Genomic DNA, 21,213 nt, shown 5'->3' on the forward strand with positions numbered 1-21,213 from the left:
TCCTTCCCCTCTACTCCGCCCTGATGAGGCTTCACCTAGAATGTTGTGTCCAATTCCAGGCTCCCTGGTACAAAAAAAGACACGGATCTCCTCAAAGGAGTCCACCAGAGGGCTACAAAGATGATAAAGGGTGTGGAACACCTCACTTATGAGGAAAGGAAGAGAGACCTGGGTCTCTTCAGTCTTAAAGAAAGTCTCAGAGGGGATCTGATCTACATCTATAAACATCTGAGGAGCAGGAAGCAAAGGGATGAGGGTGGACTCTTCTCTGCAGCGTGTGGCCACTGTGGAAACAGCCACCAACTGAAGCATAGAAGTTCTGCACAAATGTGTGTGGGAACTTCTTCACAGTGCATGTGGATGGAGCACTAACAGAAGCTGCACAGAGAAGTGGGAGAGTCTTCTCTGGAGATGTTCAAGGCCTGCCTGGGCGTATACCTGCGCAACCTGGTCCAGGGGTAAATAAGATTTTTTGGGCATAAAACAAGCAATTGTTCACTGATACTTTTTATTATTATTCTACTTTATTATTCTGCTTTGGCAGGGGGGGTTGGACTAGATAATCTCTTGAGGTCCTTTCCAACCCCTACAATTCTGTCATCTTACTCAATACTAGTATTTCTTTGACAGGCAGAGTAACTGATATTTCTGTTCTCCATAAGCAGAGTCCAGACACATAAATGTCAGAAATACTTTAACAACATGCTAATAGATGTTACCTAACCAATTTTACAGTAGATATCACTTTTAAAAAGGAATCCTATACATCTAGTCCTAAAAACATCCTACTTCTTTGAAAACAAGTTAGATGGTTTATGTGCTGTTGCCATGGCTTTTAAAGGCAGCATATAACACCACCTGCTGACAACCCACATCATTCTGTGAAGACTTCGTGAAGTAATATTGTAACAAGATCTGATAGATGTGGAGCTGAAAGTGAATATTCTAAGCTACAAATGAAAACACTGCCAGAAACACAGTAATTAATAATCCATACCTACACTTCAAAATCAAGGAGAATGCTTTGTTCTAACTGAATTGAAAATCCTTCCCAATATTTTATCCTATGAATGATTATCCCAATAGCATCTGATTGTCTTTGACAAACTTGTCAGTAAATGTTCAAATTTGAAATGTACCTAACTATTCTTACTTGCCTAGACACAGAGAAACAAAACTATCACTTAACAGATTGAACCTTACTCTTTCCCTATAAAGCAGAAAATGAGAGAAATATTCCATGACTTTCCATAATCTTTGGATTGGGCTCTTTGTGGTACCAGCCTCTTAATTTCCACAGAAGCAGTCCTTGACAAAGATTATTACATACTCAAAAAATACTAACGTGAAATTATTCATTAGCTACATCATGATCATTGTCTAATCAACAAACAACTTTTCAATGCCTTTTTAAAATAAAAAGTAATGTGTTTTATGTTGTAGGTACACATAGACCAAAAGTCTAAAAAAGCTATTCATTGTCCTTGAGATAAGTAATATCAAATATGCACAGGAAACAGACACGTTCCAGTGTTGCACCAGAGTGTTGACAATCTCTCTTACCTGCAGGTGGAAAAACCAAAGGTCTTGCAGGTGTTTGCTGCTGGGCTTTTGCTGGTGGGTGTTCAAATCCTTTCAAGTCTTTCTTCTCTTGGTTGACTTCTGTAGGAGTTCCCGAGGGCTTTTCACAGCCAACTGAAACAATCAAATGTAACCTTCTGTTACATCTACTCTTCTGCTGTTTTTTTTTTTTTTATTATTATTCCTTTGGTTTCATTTGTTTGTTATCCTCAGAAGCTTTCTACACATCCCATACATGACAAGCACCAATATTAGGCCTACTGATAATTCAATAAAACGCATACCAAAATCTTCTCTCTATATTGCACAGCCACTAGTAATAGGCTTTTGTTGTTAGCAGCATATCAAAAAAAGAAAATAAATATCCATTTAGTGCTTTGAAAATCTAAACAGCAGTTTAACATTGAGGCATGAATGAAATGACCTGCTCCAATCTGGTTTTCCACAAGATCAGTTTACTCACAGTATTTTCTTTCTTAAGATTAGGAATACTGAAATGAAAACTGCTAGAGGTCATTTCTGATAATATGAAATAGCAAACAGACAAATCTTTTTTTGCTTTAATAAAAAACTATTAGCTTCTGTTTTCTTTCTTTTACTGAGTAAGAAGGAATCAAGAGAACCTCAGCCTGTAACGAAGTAATAATGAGCTTTATTTTAATAACACAGTAAGTCCTGCTTTTCTGAGAATTTCCATCGCAAATCCTGCTCTTCTAGAAGGTAGGAAAGAAAAAAAATATCTTTTAGTCTACAATGACGGGAAGACAAATATTTCTGGCACCTTGAAACAAGTAGAGGTTGAACTTCTAGAATTCTATTTTTGAGTCCTAGCACACCAACAAGAAGAGGTCAGCTTAGAGAGGAATCTTCTTGCTGCAAATAGCTCTCAAACTCAACATATGTCAGACGAACCACATAATCAGTACATCAGTAGAGGCTACACCATTAAAAGAGAAACCATACTGAATACTGCCAAGTATGCTATAACATGATGGAAAACGCAACAACAGCAGAGTAGCAAGGTTCTAGGCTACAACAAGTGAAGGCTTGCTCAAACACAACAGCTGCAAGCATAGAAACAAAGGAAAAAACCTACTTACCTTCAAAAGGCCTCACATACACAAGGATCTCCAAGATACCCTCACCGCCACTGTGAACCCTTAAATGAGGTCTGGGAAGGGGTGGAACCTGGCTCCACACCTTCTTGTCACTCATGTGCATTGCACACACCTGAGCTCTCCATGATTGGCTCTGCCTTCCCCCTCTGCTTCAGGGTGACAGCATTTCCTCTACATATGGTCTCTCTAAATACTACTACTTTTATGGGGAAAGCTCTAAAGTGTGGTATAGCTGAGAGCAAGATAGTATCTCCCAGGGTTCCAGAATCTGTAGCCAGAGCAGGGAATAGGCCTAGAAGTCAACTCCATGTTTGTCATCAGTTTTCATTCTCGTACTCAAAAATTTATTGGTTCAGAAAGAACAAAAAACAACAAAAAGTTTCCTACTGCGCCCTTTATTTTATTAAACAGAAAATGAACAAAATTAACTAAGCACACAGGACAAATTGTGTGATAAAACTTTTCACTTCTAAAATTACTAAAAAACCACAAGGCAAAGGCAACTAATCTATCATGTTTTTGTTTTGAACTTTTTCTTTCAGAAACACTAATCATTTAGGCAAAGTAGAATATTAAGAAATCACGTACATTTGATGACCTGAGGGTAGAAAAAAATGTTGCTTTCTCCAATGTTAATGACTGGCTTGGTCTGACCATCTGGCAGGAGACCAACATACATCCCTTTACTCCACACTGATTCCAGACTTACAGATCCAGCTTCCAAATTCTTCTCAATTTTAAAGTGACAGTATTCATCACCTGTGCCCTAAGAAATAGAAACAAGAAATCTGAAATTAGCAATTGCATTGATGTGTCTAAAGAAAATCTTAAGCCTTAAGACTTACATATTATTTTCTAATGACATTTCAGATGAACTTTAGTGTCTTCATAATGCACCACATTATTACACATTCAAACACAGATTACATCTTGGTTCTCTGTAGTCCTTTGTGAACAGAAAAGCCAATCAAAATTTTGAGTAAATGAAAAGAATAAAAGTATTCTGAATTGTATTAGGTTTTAGGCAAAGTCCAGAATATGTTCAAAGGAATTCCCTTCTTAAACAGCCTTTAGAAGGTTAAGAAATATTAAAACATCAATTTCTGACAACATAGGATATACAAATTTGTACTAGCATAGATTTGCAAACACACTGTGATTTAACATTTACCAAACATATTTCTCTTGTTTACACAAACTGCTACTAGCGTCCACTCAACATTTTTAGTCTTCATTTCATAGCACTTAAAACATCAACATCCTAGTTGACCAAAACCTCAGTGCACTACTCCAAGAATCTGGCCCTCTAACAGTAATGAGTACATTTGTGAATTTAAAAGCACTATGCACACAAACTTAGTAGTCACTGTAACATGGAAACAACTAATTCAATTAGTTTTCAAATTATGACAGCTTCCCTGTGGCCAGTAACCACAGAGAGACTACAGAAATCCCAGTTTAATGTGTTTCAGAGAAAAGAGCACTCTGTCATAATTTTAACCTCAAAATACAGTAACTGCTTGAAATAAACATACTGACTGTAATGAAAGATTCCTTTCCATCCCATAAGGAGGACACTGCTAAAAATGTAAGATATTCAGAAAGCCTGCATTCAAACTACGGATCAAATATTTTCATCTCTGATCAGTGTATTGATTTCAAGGGCAAAACTTTGAGGATCTCAGTTGTCATCGTATATACAGTTCTATTTCATACTCGAGTTAAACTCTCAAAAATCAGTAGTAGATAGATTGGTGAATTTTAGTTCATTTTAACAGAACGACGTTGCAAAAGTCAATTCAGGATGAAATGCTTACATTTTAGTTATTCATTAATCCTTCTTATCAATATAGATTTAATACCAGTTTAAATCCCTGAATATGTTTGTATTCTGTCATATTCAAAACAATTATATCAATTCTTATCAGCAAACTGACAATTAATAAACACCAAGTTCAATGAACAAATAGTAATGTTTATTCCTTTTTTTCCTCTCAAGTATAAAAATGCAACAATATCCTCCTAACATTTTTTTCCTGCATATGACTGCTAATAAATGATAAAGTATTTCAGAAAGAAACTGTGTGGCTGGTTGATAAAGAAAAAAACAGGTTCTTCATTTTGAACAAAATCCAGTAAAACTGGGATGCCAACATCATCTAAAACAAACCACACACAAGAACTGTAGTTTAAAATCTCAAATTCAAGCAACAGAACCTTGACACAGTCATCAGCCACATGACAACAAATAAATTTTAACTACATACATGTTCTCAATATTTTAAAATTGAATCATATTTTTATAATTAAGTGCCAAAAAGGCATGACAGCTTGTCTTGCTATATTCTCCTGTCTTTCCTTGACGAATGAAGGAAAAATTCTGAAAAGTCTTAAATCTAGACAAAGCTTTCATCAATTTTATATCCAAGCAACACAAAAGATTTTCTCCTGTCAGTGACAATCTATTCAAATTATCTGCAGAAGGAAATACAAACAAGAACTGCTTACTGTTCCATTACACTGGTGATCTTTGATCTTCAGGTACATCCCTGGGTTTTTCACACTCTCAAACATGCAGACTCCAGAGCCAATTTTATGCACCCTCCAGTGGGATTCTTGCTGCTGCTGACCTGCTCCACTGCAGCCCCCATCAGGTCTGATAGTCAGAGCCTGGCAATGATTTGTGTTGAGCAGAATGATGGCACCATGGTGAAACATACCCTTTGGATGAGAGATAAGAAGTCCTTTGTCAATAGAGAAGCTTTGTCCACATTAATATTGATACTGTGTATACTAGCTTATTTTAAATACTTATTTACATATTTTCCACATATAAGTGAATATCCAAAGTAACTTGAGTATGCATACAGCCATTTAATATTTGCTACCTTCTATGCAGACACCAACATGAACAGCAAACACCTCTCAGTACTCTGAATCTCCCCTACTCTTTATCACTCAGCAACACAGAGTAACATTCAAAACAACATGGCAACCCAAGGAACTTGTTTCTTTCAAAATTGAATTATTTCCCATGCATCCATTCTGTATGTACTTACACTCTTATTTTTTGAAGGCTTACTAGACATGTTAGAGAGATATCTGTTTCGCTAAGTTGAAGCCCCTTTTATTTGCATATACAAGACACAGTATCAGCATTGCTTGCTCAAGGAGGGCAGAAAAGAAAAATTTCTTACATTGCTTTTCAGTTTATGAAAATCTATTAACAGTGGCTTCGCTCCATATGGTGGAGGATTATCACTCTTTCAGCTTACAGCCATCAGATCCAATTAGATACAGCCTACTTAATAATAGTAAATTTTAGGAAAGTCTACTTAATTTCTTCTCCCCCCTCCTTACCTTGACATGCACAACAAATTCGTTGGAAATTCCAGCATATCCTGTTTTTTCATCAGCAGTTTTGCCTTGAAGATTGAACATTACAGTGTGACCTGGGTTCCTCGCTGACTCAAGTATGGCACAACCATTTGGCTGAAGGTGAACACGGAGCTCACAGCAAGACTTGTCTTTGCTCTAACATTGACAAATTAGGAATAAAAAATTATATGAACATATACATAGCAAAATCCAAAGCAGAGAGCACCATGACACAGTTTCTGAATTGTTTGAGTTGCCACTGTACTATTAGTTCAGTAGGAAAATTTCTCCATATTTTCAGTCCTAATATGGAAGTTCTAAAACTTTTAATTCTGTTATATTTCTAAGCACATAAACAGTTCGTCTTAAAATGACACATATCTGAGGGTAACCTGAATGATATCTGAGTATCTCAGCTTCAGAGTAACAGCTGACAAACCTGGCAAAGATGGATGGAATTTAAAATTGACATAGACCAAAAAATGAACTTGTTTACTTTCTGCTACTCTAATTTGCCTGATGGTGGCAAATAGTGACTGTCCTCATTAGTCAATATGCATCTCACAGAAAAAAGAGTCAGAGGTTTTATAGGGAAGAATAAAGCATCACAACATCCATGTCTGTTTATTCAGATTTGCAGACTGTGATCCCAGTATATGAAAGATGTAATATATAAAACAAGGGTTTAAATAACTTATCAGCTCCATCATCATTCACATATTTAGCAAAACTAAGTTTTTAATAAACATAAAAACAATTGTAATCAGCCCAATAACTTAAAGTCTCCTGGCTTACATAATCTCAGGTTTCTTTCAAATATCAGAACAGGCTGGGTGACTGAAGGGTGAATAACCCCAAGAAATGGTACTCAGAGGAAATAGCGCAAAGAATGGTATATTTTCATTAGGTTTTATATGGATGGTACACAGACTACTGGTAAACAATGAGCGGCTCACCTTTTCCAATGGTCAAGGCTTGCTGATAACTCCCCTAGGGAGGGATCTCCAACAAGAAAACCATTCCTGGTGATGGTCAGCCCTTAAATGGGGTCTGGGAGAGGTGGAGCCAGGCTCCACCCCTTCCCATCACAGTTCCCATGGTTCCAACAGTTCCCATACAATGACAAATGGATATATTATTTCTCCTATCACTATGTTCCCTGACTGGCTTAAAACTAAGAGAGGACACGTTTAGATTAGACCTTAGGAAGAAATTGCTCACCAAGAGGGTGGTGAGGTGCTGGCATAGGCTGCTCAGAGGAGCTGTAGGTGCTCCATCCCTGGAGGCGTTTAAGGCCAGGTTGGATGGGGCCCTGAGCAGCCGGTGCTGGTGAGTAGCAGCCCTGCTTATGGAAGTTGGGTGCAGAATTAGATGATGCTTAAGGTCATTTCTAACCCAAACGCTTCTATGGTACTCTATGACTCAATGGTTCAATATTATTCAGACTTCAGGTAATCAAATTTTCTAAAAAAAAAAACAACTTCCTTTTGCAAGGCATTTTCTTCTGAAAAAAAGGCTTCTTAATAAAAAAAAATTGCCTATCAAATTCAATCTAATTTCGAGAGCAAAGTAGAAACTGCCTGGATTTTTGAAGTCATTGTGAAACAACTGAACTAGCTTGCCACTCAAAATGTAATTAGATGTGTATATTAGGGTCAACTGTAATTTTTATATTGCCATTTTGCTTTACATTTACCTATTGCAATTTCAAGGACCTCTAAAGTATTCACACAACAACATTTTTCATATTCTCTGAGACAGCAGGAATCAAACTGGCTGTTCAGACACGCAAAATACTCATTAGCAAAGCAAGGAAAAAAAAACCAAAAACCAGAGAGAAAACTTAAATTTAAATGTCCAGTTAATATTCTCTTTGTAGTAAGACATACAGTACTGTGACAGACCACAGGGTGTTCCCTGTATAGAATTACAATAACGAACATGAGCACTAAAAAGTCCTGCAAGGAGGTCTGACAGTTTGCCTGGCAGCCTGATGCTATTCCCACTGGGAGATTTAGCTCTACTGAGAGTACTTTATTCCCTCTAATAATGATTCAAGTAACGTAAGAAAAAAATGGGACCACCTTTGCCCATAAAATTATTCCCTGAATAAATAAAAAAGAGAAAAACATCTTTCTTCAATAGTAAAGTATTTCATCAGAAAGTACTAAATTGTACAGCTCATACTTGCATGCTCCAAGAGTTGAGAAAGAAAGACATCAGTAAAACTATGAAGATGGGAAGAACAAGAATTGATCAAAATAAATATGGAATATTTCAGCTGATTTATGACAGACCACACAGAAAGACGAAAAAAAAAAAAAAGAATTAAAATCGGTATCAGAATTAATACTTATCCAAAAAGAGGTAATGTTAGGGGATTCCAGATATCTGGCAGTGTATAGTATAGTGATATAGTATAGTGATGTAGTGTATAGTATAGTGATATAAACTATGGCTTGGAATGATCTTTTATAACAGCAACAAGTTATTTATGCTACTAAAACTTCTACAGAGAAGTAAAAAGTAAACTGTGAAAAAAAGGGACAAATCCCTATAGCTAAATCTCACTATCCATTGGCAATTTTCTGGGGTCTGTTCTACACTTCATAGTATCTGTTGGGAAGCATGATTATGTACTAGACAGAATAAAAACAGCAGCATTGTTTTTAATCAAACAATCAAACGCTATTAAGAAGTAGAAACCAATAGCAGTACTTCCTACCTTTCCAGTTGCATAGCCATTGACAAGAGCTAGAGCAAGATGTGGTATCTGATGACTTCTGAATATGCAAATATTTCCCCTTTTAACAATTACATCGAAAAGGCCTTAGAATTATGAGAAAAAAAAGGTCAGAGTTTGAAAGTATATTATTCGTATTTTCATTTAATTACAATCAATCACTAATCATTTTCAATTATATTAACTCAACAATTTGACCTCTCTGATCAGTGAATCCCTGAGCACCTCTCCTATAAGGAAAGGTTGAGGGAACTGGTCTTGTTTAGTTTGAAGAAAAGAAGGCTCATGGGAGACCTCATTGTGGCCTTCCTATTTGAAGGGAGCATATAAACAGGAGGGGGAATGATTGTTTACATGGGTTGACAGTGATAAGACAAGGGGGTATGGTTTTAAACTAAACAGGGGAGATTTAGGTTGGATGTTAGGAGGAAGTTTTTCACTCAGGGGGTGGTGATGCACTGGAACAGGTTGCCCAAAGAGGTTGTGGATACTCTGTCCCTGGAAGCATTCAAGGCAGGGCTGGATGTGGCTCTGGACAGCCTGCTCTAGTGGTTGGTGACCCTGCCCACAGCAAGGGGGCTGGAACTAGATGATCTTTGAGGTCCCTTTTCAACCCAGGCCATTCTGTGATTCTATGATATACACATTCCACAAATAAAGTATACCTGGAAAGTTGAACTTGTTAGCTTGGATGGATCTACTTACAACAGATCATGTCTGTCTTTGCCTGACATTTTACAGGATTGCTCAAACTGCAGATGACTAGAAGTTTATATTTTGTAAGGGACAGACAGAAGCAAGACAGCACATCAGATTTTTTCAAATTTTATATTAAAGCAAAACATATTATACACAGAGTATATGTAAAAGTTCTAAGGAAGAAAATTTTTTATTATATTGACATGAATCACAACACAAAACACAATGATACATGAAATTCTCTTTTCCTTATCTTTACGCGTATACCCACATGAAAAATACTTTACCATATTTATTCTTCTTGTCACCAAGAGCATCAACGCTGCTGTCTGGATAGAGGCATAAGAAACTACGAGTAAGCCTGCTGTAAAACTGAAGTGTATTGCCTTTCCGAAATTTCCACTTTTCAGCAGCCCACTGGTTTTGTAAACAAGCAGAAAAGACTGATGAGAAGATGATATACAAGAGCTTAACATACTTGAGAGCAACTGACATAGTTTCACTCAAAGTATAATCAGAATTGTCTAAATAAAAATAAAAAGTAATTCCTTACAGTTTCCTCCCTCTTGAGCTCCAGCTCTTTCCCTATATAGATAAAAAAACGCATAATTAATTTACAAAGCATCCTCAATCCATTTGACACAGCTGTTGTGAGCAAGAGTTCTCCTCCTCACTGATTTTCACTTACTTCCTGGAAATGTGCTGGCATCTGTCACAGTCAGTCCTCTCGCAATGTTGCCATCATCCTGCCCATTGTCCAGCCATCTGAAAAACAGAATACTTTTCAGTTATAAAACTATGACAGGCAAATCCTACAATACTGTATACGTGGTATTTGAATACTACCACTGCCTTTATTGTTTATTGAAGTCCCAGTATTGACAAACAATATAAAATTCAGCTTTAGTGATTTCTACCCTGGAAAAAGCATTTATTTTTCTGGTGGGTTTGGGGTTGTTTTGGTTTGTGTTTTTTTATTTGTCTGGTAGGTTTGGGGTTGGTTTGGTTTGTGTTTTTTTATTTGTCTGGTAGGTTTGGGGTTGGTTTGGTTTTGTTGTTGTTGTTTACTTCTTTTTTGATTAAACAGAAAAAGATAGAAGGTCTTAAATCAGTTACTACTAATCAGAGATGTCATATTGATCCCATAGATAATCAAAGCTGCAGTGACCAACATGCTTGCTCGTCCTGTCTGCAAGAAGGCTACAGCAGGGTGCAAATCGTTACATTTTCCACACAGAGACAGCACCCTTATCACATCTGAACCATGCTTTTACAATGCTATTGTACTTACTTCAGATCTTCTTACATAAGTCAAGACTAACTCCATTTGAGCCTGAAAGATTCACACATTGTAAGAGTAGGATCAGCAAGAACAGCATCAGGCTCTAGCAATAACTAGCACATACTCTGTATTTTTCTGCCTGAAATGGGTTTGAACTCTCCCTAAATTATGTATGAAACTAGCATTATAGATCTTCTCATAGCAGTTCATCTCATCTAGAATACAGAATAAAAATTAGGTCAGGCAAAGATGAGGTGCTGTGTCTGATAGGCAGAAAGCCCTTATTCACACATAAATCAGTTTCAGTGTGCACATTGCTCACTCTGAGCTGTCTCAGGCAGTTATTTATTCACTCAGAGAAGTGAGAAGAGAAAATAGAATTGAGGCTCCACTGGCAAGCTATAGCTAGACTCACAACATGGCTGGACCATACCATTCTTACTATTTGCATTGATCTTTATAATTATTCCATAAAGTGTTGAGAATTAACCAAGAGTGGATAAAAATTTGAAATGAGTTTTAGAGCAGGCTCAGGACAGTGGTATCTGCAGGGGAAGAGGCAGATAAAGTAGGATTGCTTTGAGTTATATTGCAACCCAAGGCTGCAAGGCAAATAAGAAAAAGAGGTGTGGTGAGATGGCTGCTTTTGTGCATTCTACATGATCTTCAAGCCTGATACTGATGAAACTTCAAGTAAGCCTCTGCTGAGAAAGCATTCCACCTCACAGTGTGGAAGAATGCATCCACAGGTATAAGACCAGAAGAGCTCAATACAGAGAATGTGCCAAAAAAATCATCTTTTACATAATTCACACGGGAAAAGAATGGAATGTTTCAAGGCAGAATTTTTATTGCTTTTCCACTTACTAAAACACGACAGAGGTTTAGGACAGGTGCAACTCAGAGAGCAATGAGAAAAATCTGATCATTTCCATTCATTTTTTAGGAAATGTGTTTCATCTGACAGCACACCTCATAAGAAAATCTACAGACAATTAAAAATTTATTAAAAATCAAATGCCACTAACCTGTGACAAAGAAAAGTATAATCCAGATCTGTTGTAGGATCCTTGATTACAACTTTGTCCAGATACCATCCGTTTCCTTAAAAAAAAAAAAAAAAAAAGTTAATTCATGAAAGGCAGATTTGGTGAAGCCTTATTTCTTGCGCCTTTCTCTTTTCAGGTTGGAAGTTAGGAAAAGTTTCTTCTCACCAAGAGTGGTCAGGAACTGGAATGGGTTGCCCTCGGGGGTGGTTGAGTCACCATCCCTGGAGGTGGTCAAGAAACGTTTAGATGTACTAAGGGACATGGTTTAGTTTGGATACACAGGTGGTAGGTTGGACTTTGGACTTGGAGGACTGTTCCAACTTTTGTGATTCTATGATTGATTGATTCTATAATTGATTCTACCAAAAGTGCAAAATCTGCAACTCCATTAGTAGGTTGCTGCAGTCACATCTGCATTAAAGAGAGGAGACAGTATATGTTACAGGTACTGTAGAGCTTGAAGGCGGGCCAGAAAAGCTGCTAGCTATTTACCTGGCTGTGTGGTTCTGAGAGCACATCTCCCCTCATTTAGTCACTGTATGAAACTATTTTGTTTTCCTGATTGAAATGCAAAATACTTCATGCAAATATTTTTCTCAAAGCTATTTTCCTTTCTAGGCATATGTAATCTTATTAACAAGAATCTATAGGGATGACTATTTTCTATTCGTCATCTTATTCAAAAGGAAACCTTTATTCATTAATTGCACTCTACATCAGTTAGCAGTCACAAAAAGTGAAACAGCAAGTAAACAAAACCTCCAATAATTCTTCAACTAGAAGTAGGGTAGCAAAAAGTACTGGGAAGAGAAAGACCTTGTCGTTATTCCTTCACTCTCAGAGGTATCTGAGCACTGCCTCTGATTAGAGACATCCAGCTATGGGCACTCATGGAAAAAGACTACAAAAGACATCTTTCTCTGTGATCTTTCCCTCACAAATGGAGAAAAAGTGTCCTACCTGTATAGTAAATATGGAAAGAGTGGAGCATGACTGAGCATAAGAGAGAAAGTCAGGTAGAGAACTATTCTACGACTTATTTTCCATTGCCTCCACAGCTCTGATGTGTGTCTCAAAATACATGCTGTGCTTTAAAACGTATAGGCACAAGACTTTACAAAACAAATCTTGTGACCCCAAGCAGTTTGATTATTATTATTATTATTATTGTTGTTGTTGTTGTTGTTGTTTCTCCAATGACAAAATAGTGTAACCAAAATCTTAACTGCATCTTTAGGATGTTACCGGCAATGCTAAAATCATACTAAGTTATAATAAAATAACTTGGACTACATGAGACATGTTCAGTGTTTTATGCAGACACTCCTCTTTACATTTTTTTTATGATGATTTGTCAAAAATTGCAAGATCGGTTATCAATGATATACTTGACATAATACATGACAGAATGCTGAAAGTGAACCCAAAATTTCTGAAATTCATGATAATGTGATAAGGCCACTTGAACAGTTCCATTAGAAGTCTTTGTCTCTCTCTTCTGGAACACTGTCATGCATTCTATTTTACTTATTGTAAAAAAAAAAAAAAGGTGAATAACTTCACAGTTAGTATACAGTGACTGAATAGAGAGATTTCTGACCTGATCCAAGACCATTGTGACCTACAACAATCTTGTATAAATGTCCAAGGTGTACAGCTTCCAGAAGAAAGATGTCAGTCTGTAATCAATTAAGACATTTTCAGTAAGTTCTGAGAAGTAAAATATTTTTCAGACACAGAACCCAAAGACCAACTTAAACCCATAAAATTCTTCATTCAAAGAAACTCTTTGAAATAAAGGCTAACAATAATTTCAGAATAAATCAAGGACAGTTTTCCTGAAACAAAAGAAATAAGCTTTGTTAATTCAAACTAATGGGATTAGAGTCAGAAAACAAAAACCTGTTCAAAGCTTAATTTGGAATAAACTTATACAAGTTGCAGCAAATTTCAACACTAGAAATCCAGACATAAAATGTAAAGCTTTGTTTTCTCTTCACTTGTTAAAACAAATTAATTTAAATTGCTTGCTGATCCTTGAGGTGCCTTCCAACTCAAGTCATTCTATGTTTCTATGATAAAGGAATTAAATATTAAATATAAAAGTGCACTGTTTACCTGTTTTATAAATGAAAATTCTACTCGTCTTTCAAAATCACTGATACACTGTTAGAAAGTAATTTTTGCCTAACTGTGGAATTCTGAAGTAAAATAGGAAAGCAGTAATTATCTCTCCTAATTGCAGTATAACTGCCCACTGCAGAGGGATAAGCCAGCTAAAAGCATCAGAAAATGCTCTTGTACTCACTTGTCCTTTTAAAAATTTCTTGGGTTTCTGTGACCTGAGCAGCTGTCTTGATCCTGTGTCACCTTTTTCTCCATATACAGAAATATAGACATCAGCTTCAGTTCCAGCATTCCATAGTTCTCCTGTTGTCACATGTACTTCGTAGACAGTCACTGACAATAGAAGATGACAACCTTTCATTTTACAAACACTATTATATTTAGAATAACATCTAACTGCAAATGTGCCTGTAGACTCCAAATACATTTGTGTCAAGAGCAGTTAAAGATCTTCAAAATCCTATTCAAGTAAAATAATGAAAAGTATAAAATTGCTTTGATGTTATATTTGTGAGGGGTTTTTTTTGTTGTTGTTATTGTTTGTTTGTCTGGGTTCGTTTGTGTTTTTCTGCAATCTCAGAATGCAAAAAGAACTGAACTTCAAATACACAATATTATGATTTTGTCCTGCAGCAGCATCTGAAATCATCACCAAGCTGAAAAGTAAATAGCTGAAGCTCAAGATTAGGCTTACCATAAGTAATGGTATCAAACTATAGCAAGCAATGGGAAACATTAGCATTTTGAATGCAATGGTTAAGCAAACAAGCAAAAATCCAGCACCAAAATTATACTTTTCTAGGACCTCAGAATTCAGAAAGCTGCGCTGCATTAATATTTCATGCTTCCTTCAATAGGTTAGTATGAACCTACTACTACACCCTCTACTACATCCCATATGGAAATTCTTTAAAGTCTGTAGATTTGAGAGGAAAAGAAGTATTAAGTTTCCCTGCAATTCACCTGAAGGAGGTCACTCCCACATCTCCTTCTGCTGATGGACCAACACGTTCTTTTAGTAAGCAGTGGGCATTTATTCATAACCAGTCCACATCTGCATTTATTTACAGCTTTTCCTTCAATGCTTGTTTTTGGTGTTACTTCTTTTTTTTCGTGATTATCTCAAATTTATTCACATGGCACTTATACTTAGCTGACTATATAAGCTGATAAATAATACATCTTTGTTAAAGGTACCAATTTAACTAAAACAGTAGGCTCTCTTCACAGCCGGTTTTTATGTTCCCACACAGAGTCCTGTTGTAGAGTGTTAACTTGTTTCTAGTATCAGAACTAAACAGTTGGAAATACACACAGGGTACCACTGCATTCAACTGGAGTACTGTAGTATAGATATATATTATTAATAAACCCAGGGTAGAGGTTTAAAATAGCTAAATAAAAAAAAGGCAAGGAATTTTCACATTTTTGGCACTCCTGTTCACCTCTCATAAACCTAGGGAAATCCCTTATTTTATAAGTATTTATATTTCTTATATCTATCCTAAGCCATAGATAGGTGAGCCATCATTAGACATCCTTTAGACATTTCGCAGAACAATGGAAATTAAGAAAAAGGAATTGCATTGTTTGCTCACACATTTGCCTATAAGTGGAAAAAATTAAATGCATAAACACCATAGTCTGAAATTAGAAAATTTCAGGAATAAGATTATTTGCAAAATTTGCTCTTTCCTCTACACCTATGAATAAGGAAAGATAGAACAAAGAGGTAGAGTACATTTCTCATTTCAGATAACCTATTATCATTTGGACAAAAGCCAGCCATGATTAGGCCATAGAAGCCTTTGACGGGCTTCAACAGCAGCCACATACTATTTTTTTTTCCAGAGTATACATACCTCAATACTCAAAATATATTTCATTTAACAACTGACAGTTCATACTGCCTTTTATCTCCATCTTTCACCTTGTCACCACCTTATCTATTTACTTCTCCAAACTTTTGTTTACAGCACCCACATGAATTGACTCCCTATTTCATGGAGAATCAGGCATGAGAATTTGTTTCTGCAGACCAACAATCCTCTCTAGTGCTACAACTCCCTCCTGCTTAAATTATCCACTTTACAGTTTCTGCAACAAGAAAAGGAGAGGTTTGCCAGTCACCAAACACAGTAACTCTGATTTATGCTTCGCAAGTAGTTAATGATCATATAATCAAAGGTTGTGTCATAAGGCACTAGCAGAAGGGAAAAAAAAGCAGGATGGTTGAGGATAAAATGTCAAATGAATGGTGCTCAGTCCCTCAGAATTAGAGACATGATGTCACTATGTAATACTTCTTAACAGCTTAATTCTGATGTTTTCTCTTTGAATACAAAAGTCTGTTAAATTAGAAAGTGCTTCAGCATCTTTTTATTCAGAAATTGGTTTTAAAGGACCTCTTATCATCTTTCAGTCTCAATCCAGACCTCTTCCCTTGTTCTGTTATCTATCTTCTCTGAAGTTAAAAGCTGTTTTCTCTTTTCACTGTCTCATGCAGAAATATAATATTGGCAAAAAGACACAGAGGCTGTCTTTCAATTACTAAGCTAGAGATGAAACTCTTTTCTCCAAAGCCTTCAGCATGACCCCTCTTATACTGAGAAAATAACATGGTCCTTTTCTTCTCCTGTGTGGTAGAAATTGTTAACTGCAAAATGCAGATCGAGAGGATGGTTTAAGTAGGCTGTTGTGCATTACAATGCACCAGGAGTACTTGATAATGAAAATCTTTCATTATATCTTTATTTCAGATACTAAGGAACAACTGACTCAGAAAGTAGGACCTGAAAACTGGAAGAGAGAAAAGGCCAAGGTCTCTGAATATAAAATAAGTCAACCCTGGGAAAGAACAGATATCGCATGTAGGGGAGCTGAACATATTCAATTTAACATTTTAATGGTTATTAATTAACGTTTATTTCAAAGGTTGGTGTTTTGTTTTGACCAATATGTTTGTATGTCCCTCTGCACTAACAGTGTCAAAGTCTCCCAAAGAGGTCAAACCTGACAACAAAGGCTGACTGCATCAGAGGCTTTTCATGCCCCCAAAGATATGAAAATCACAATCACCCAGGATCACAAATCAACATGTTTAGGTCTGGTCAGCCCCTTTCTATAGTATTTCATGAAATATTTACAGTTACTATACTTTTTCTCTTAAAGACATATTAATGAGGTACAGGCCCTTTATTCTTGCATTCTTTCCAGTATTTTAATCTCCATGATCAGCCACCATAGGTACAAATAGAGATACAAGTAATTCAGCTCTTAATTACTAGAATCACTGTTGAGAGGTATGCTTGTCAACATTCATATGCCATTTTCTGGACATCTGACCCTCAGTTTCTTTCATATCCTCTTCCTCTGCTCTGCAACCCATCAGCAATGGCTGTTACCATTTCAAATTTTCATTATCAACGAACAGGACCGTAATATTACCAGAAACAGATATAGTATTAAATATTCTAAAAGAAAAAAAAAATGGGGGGGGAGGGTTTCACAGTTTTTAGATAACTTTGAATGAAGGTTTCTCTCATCCAATAGTCTTGTGTTCTGCAGCTGATCTGATTTTTTTTGGTAAGGGAAGAGTAGAGGGCCTAGAGCATATCCAATGTGAATCTTTCTGAAGTGAAAGCTTCAGCACAAGTAATATTGGTGATGGTATGAATTTTCCCCTTTCATCTTCATGCACTGAAGGGTGGGAATCTGCCCTAACATTCTTGGTCTCTCACACACATCCCTCATAGTTTACACCAATCTTCTTCTCCCCTTGTACTTTCTTTTGGAAAGAGCGATGCCAGATGAAGTGACAAGAGCAAGCACAGACTTCTACACCCTTACCACCACTGAAGGAAAGAGAAAGCATAGAAACCAACAGCCACTGTAGGTAACAAGGATTAGTGTGGTAGAGCAGAGCATTTAAGCAGTGTAAATAGCAGCAGTGCCCGATAATATCAGTATTGTTTGTCATCACTGATGTTCAGAATTACAATATAATCCTGGTGTAAGTATATCAGTGATGGAGCATTTTATATATAATTTTCTGAAATTTTATTTTGTTCCAAACCCAGAAATAAGTACTCTGGAAATCTGTCTCAGCTACTTAAATGAAAACAAAACAAAACAAAACAAAACAAAAAACAAACGAATAAACAAAAAAAAACCTAAAGCACTATCTGAAATAGTCATAATCAAGCTATAATTCTCAGGTACTAAAAGTAGAGTCTTTGACTTGACTCATGATCCCCTCATGACAATTGCGTTTCTTTTATTTCTTGATCTTTTATAAACAAAAATATAAACCAGTAACTGTGAGATGTCTTCACTATTGCCTCTATTTTAAAGCAAACACAGATGCTTAAAATACCATCAAATCAGGAATCTTTCTGGAGAATCTGTGAAATCAAAGCATTAAAGATGCTGCTAACTCTTCTCTGGTGATTCCTAATCTTTTATCTGAGTGTCCCAATGGTTATATCTTTTATCTGAGTTATCCCAATAACCACAGGAAAACAGCACAGAAAACATGTTGTGGCTGCCAAGAAAAATGATAGAAGGTCTGATGAAAAGAAATGACATCTTGAGCAGCATCTACTTGTGATCTGACTTAGCTGATGTGGTATTGTGCTCACCTGGAAGAACAGGCTGACCCTGATGTAAAACAGGAAGCTCCATGGATATTTCCCCATCAGCCTGGTCCCAGGCCAACCACCGATTTGCAGGGAAAGAAAACTGCTCTCCTGAGAAAAGATTCAGCAACTGCACCTAAAACAGAAAAGGAATTGCAATTTAAGTTACTGATATTAAGATACTGAGCCCAGATAGGTAGAACAGAACTTGACAGCTGTAAGACACTGTCAAGACCTGTGCAGGTTGAGTGCTGTACCATGATCACAAAAACTGTGATAAATATCTGTGGTACATATACACAACCCATTTATATTATACACAGACCATACAGTTTCTTTTACTGAGTTTCAGCCCCAAATGAAAACAGCTAATTAAAATGCCAAATAACCACAGAGAGTTCAAAACAGTGAATATTTATTATTAATGGGTACTCTGTATTAGACAGATATAAATTAGACCTGAAGCTTGATTATAATTTCTAGTTTATCAGAAGCTTCTGAAATTCTTTATCAACAGCTTTTTCCTCACTGAAGGATGACAAACTCTGGCACAAAGTGGGAAGAGTTTGAGGCATGCATAGCCTATCATTGGCACACATAGTAGATGACTAATATCAAGGATAAAATCCAGATACTTTCATTACCATCCAATTACCTATGTACTGTGTATAACAATTGAAACTAGAAACAGAACTTGTTGATTCACTTCACTTTATAGAATCATTAAAGGTGGAAAGAAAGACCCCTAAAATCATCTAGTCCAACCGTCCCTCTACTCCCAGTGTTGCCTACTACACCATGTTCCCTAGTACATCTCCATGCTTCTTGAAAACCTCCAGGGACACTGACTCTACCACCTTCCTTGGCAGCCTATTCCAGTGCCTCAACACTCTTTTAGAGAAGAAATTTTTTATCATATACAACCAGAAGCCACTCCTTCTCATTGTTTCACTGTTACCCAGGAGAAAAGGGTGACTGTCACCTCACCACAGCCTCCTTTCCAGGAGTTGTAGAGAGTGACGAAGTCTCCCAAAACTCCTCTTCTACAGAGTAACCAATCCCAGACCCCTCAGCCACTCCTCATAAGTCTTGTGCTTCAGTCCCTCCTCACCAGCTTCATTGGTCTTCTCTGGATACGCTCCATGGCCTCAATGTCTTTGTTGTAACGAGGGGCCTAAAACTGAGTACACACAGTGCTTGAGGTGCGGCCTCACCAGAGCTGAGTACAAGAGGATAAATCACTTCCCTTTACCTGCTAGCAATGATATTTCTAATCCAAGTCTGGATGCCATTGGTCTTCTTGGCCACTAGGGCACACTGCTGGCTCATGTTCAGACAGGTGTCAACCAAAACGCCCAGGGCCATTTCTTCTACACATTCTTCCAGCCCCTCTGCCCCAAGCCTGTAGTACTGCCTGGGCTGTTATGGTCAAAGTGCAGTCCAGCGATCCAGCCTATCCAGATCCCTCTGTAGGGCCTTCCTATCCCCATTCAGATTGACAATTCCCTCCAACGCGGGGTCATCTGCAAACCTACTGAGGGTGCACCCAGTGCCCTCATCCAGATTGTCAAAATAGATTTTAAATAAGTCAGGGCTCAATACCAATCCCTGGGAAACACCACTCATGACCAGTTGCCAGCTGGATTTAATTCCACTGACCAGCCATCCATCCAGTTCAATACCCAGCAAAGAGTGTATCTTTCCAAGCCATAGGCTGCCAACTTCTCCAGAAGAATATACTGGGAAACAGCATCAAAAACTTTGCTGAAGACTAGGGAGTCTGCATCAATAGCTTTTCTTTCATCCATTATGCATGTCACTCAATCATAGAAGGAGATCAGGTTGGTCAAGCAGGAACTGCCTTTCATGAACACATGCTGGTTGGGCCTAATTCCACAGTTGTCCTGTACATGGTGCATAATCACACTCAAGATAATATATTCCATAACCTTTCCTGGCACCGAAGTCAGGCTGATGGGCCTGTAATTCTCCAGATCCTCCTCACAACCCTTCTCATAGATGGGAGTCATACTGGCAAGTCTCCTATTATCTGGAACCTCTCTGGCTGATCAGGAATGCTGACAGATAGTGGACAGAGGCTTGGCAATTATCTCTGACAGCTCCCTCAGCACCTTTGGATGGATCCCTATTGGACTTGTGGAAGCCTAAATTGAGTAGAAGTCTCTAATTTTTTCTACCTGAATCATGAAGGGTTTATTCTGCTCCCCATCCCAGGCTTCCAGGTCAGGAGGCAGAGTCCCCTGGGAATAACCAGTCAGAAAATTAAAGACAAATGTAAAGAAGGCATTAAGAACTTCAGCCTTTTCCTTGTCCTTGGTGGTCATGTTCTCAAATACATCCAGTAAAGGAAGGAAAAGAATAGAGATTCTCCTTATCCCTCCTCTTATTGTTAGTATATTTATAAAAAAATAATAAAAAAAAAGAAAATAAAAGAAGTGTCCTTTCCTATGGTGTCCAGATTGAGTTCAAGCTTGGGTTTTTGCCTAATTTTCTCACTGCGTATCCTAGCAACTTTGCTTTACCTGCACCGAGATCTTTTTTAAGTGAGGAGGAAAAATAGTCTGTCATTGTCTTTGTC

The 21,213-nt window shown here is 37.2% G+C and overlaps 1 protein-coding gene across 1 annotated transcript in view; it reads right to left on the bottom strand.

Moving 5' to 3' along the window:
* Window positions 1-21,213, bottom strand: part of RP1 (RP1 axonemal microtubule associated) — a 167,466-nt gene that overhangs the window by 125,492 nt on the left and 20,761 nt on the right. The window contains exons 5-16 of the mRNA XM_065753301.1: window positions 18,618-18,750; window positions 14,159-14,310; window positions 13,451-13,529; window positions 11,830-11,905; window positions 10,208-10,284; window positions 10,073-10,104; window positions 9,807-9,936; window positions 8,796-8,906; window positions 6,060-6,226; window positions 5,208-5,420; window positions 3,288-3,465; window positions 1,564-1,695 (exon numbers count right to left, since the gene is read on the bottom strand). Of these exons, the coding sequence (XP_065609373.1) occupies window positions 1,564-1,695; window positions 3,288-3,465; window positions 5,208-5,420; window positions 6,060-6,226; window positions 8,796-8,906; window positions 9,807-9,936; window positions 10,073-10,104; window positions 10,208-10,284; window positions 11,830-11,905; window positions 13,451-13,529; window positions 14,159-14,310; window positions 18,618-18,750 (1,480 nt within the window). The remainder of the gene's footprint in view (window positions 1-1,563; window positions 1,696-3,287; window positions 3,466-5,207; window positions 5,421-6,059; window positions 6,227-8,795; window positions 8,907-9,806; window positions 9,937-10,072; window positions 10,105-10,207; window positions 10,285-11,829; window positions 11,906-13,450; window positions 13,530-14,158; window positions 14,311-18,617; window positions 18,751-21,213) is intronic.

The sequence above is a fragment of the Cyrtonyx montezumae genome, unplaced genomic scaffold (genome assembly GCF_038088225.1).
Source record: "Cyrtonyx montezumae isolate F1298 unplaced genomic scaffold, pur_monq_1.0 scaffold_8, whole genome shotgun sequence".
Taxonomy (NCBI): Eukaryota; Metazoa; Chordata; class Aves; order Galliformes; family Odontophoridae; genus Cyrtonyx; species Cyrtonyx montezumae.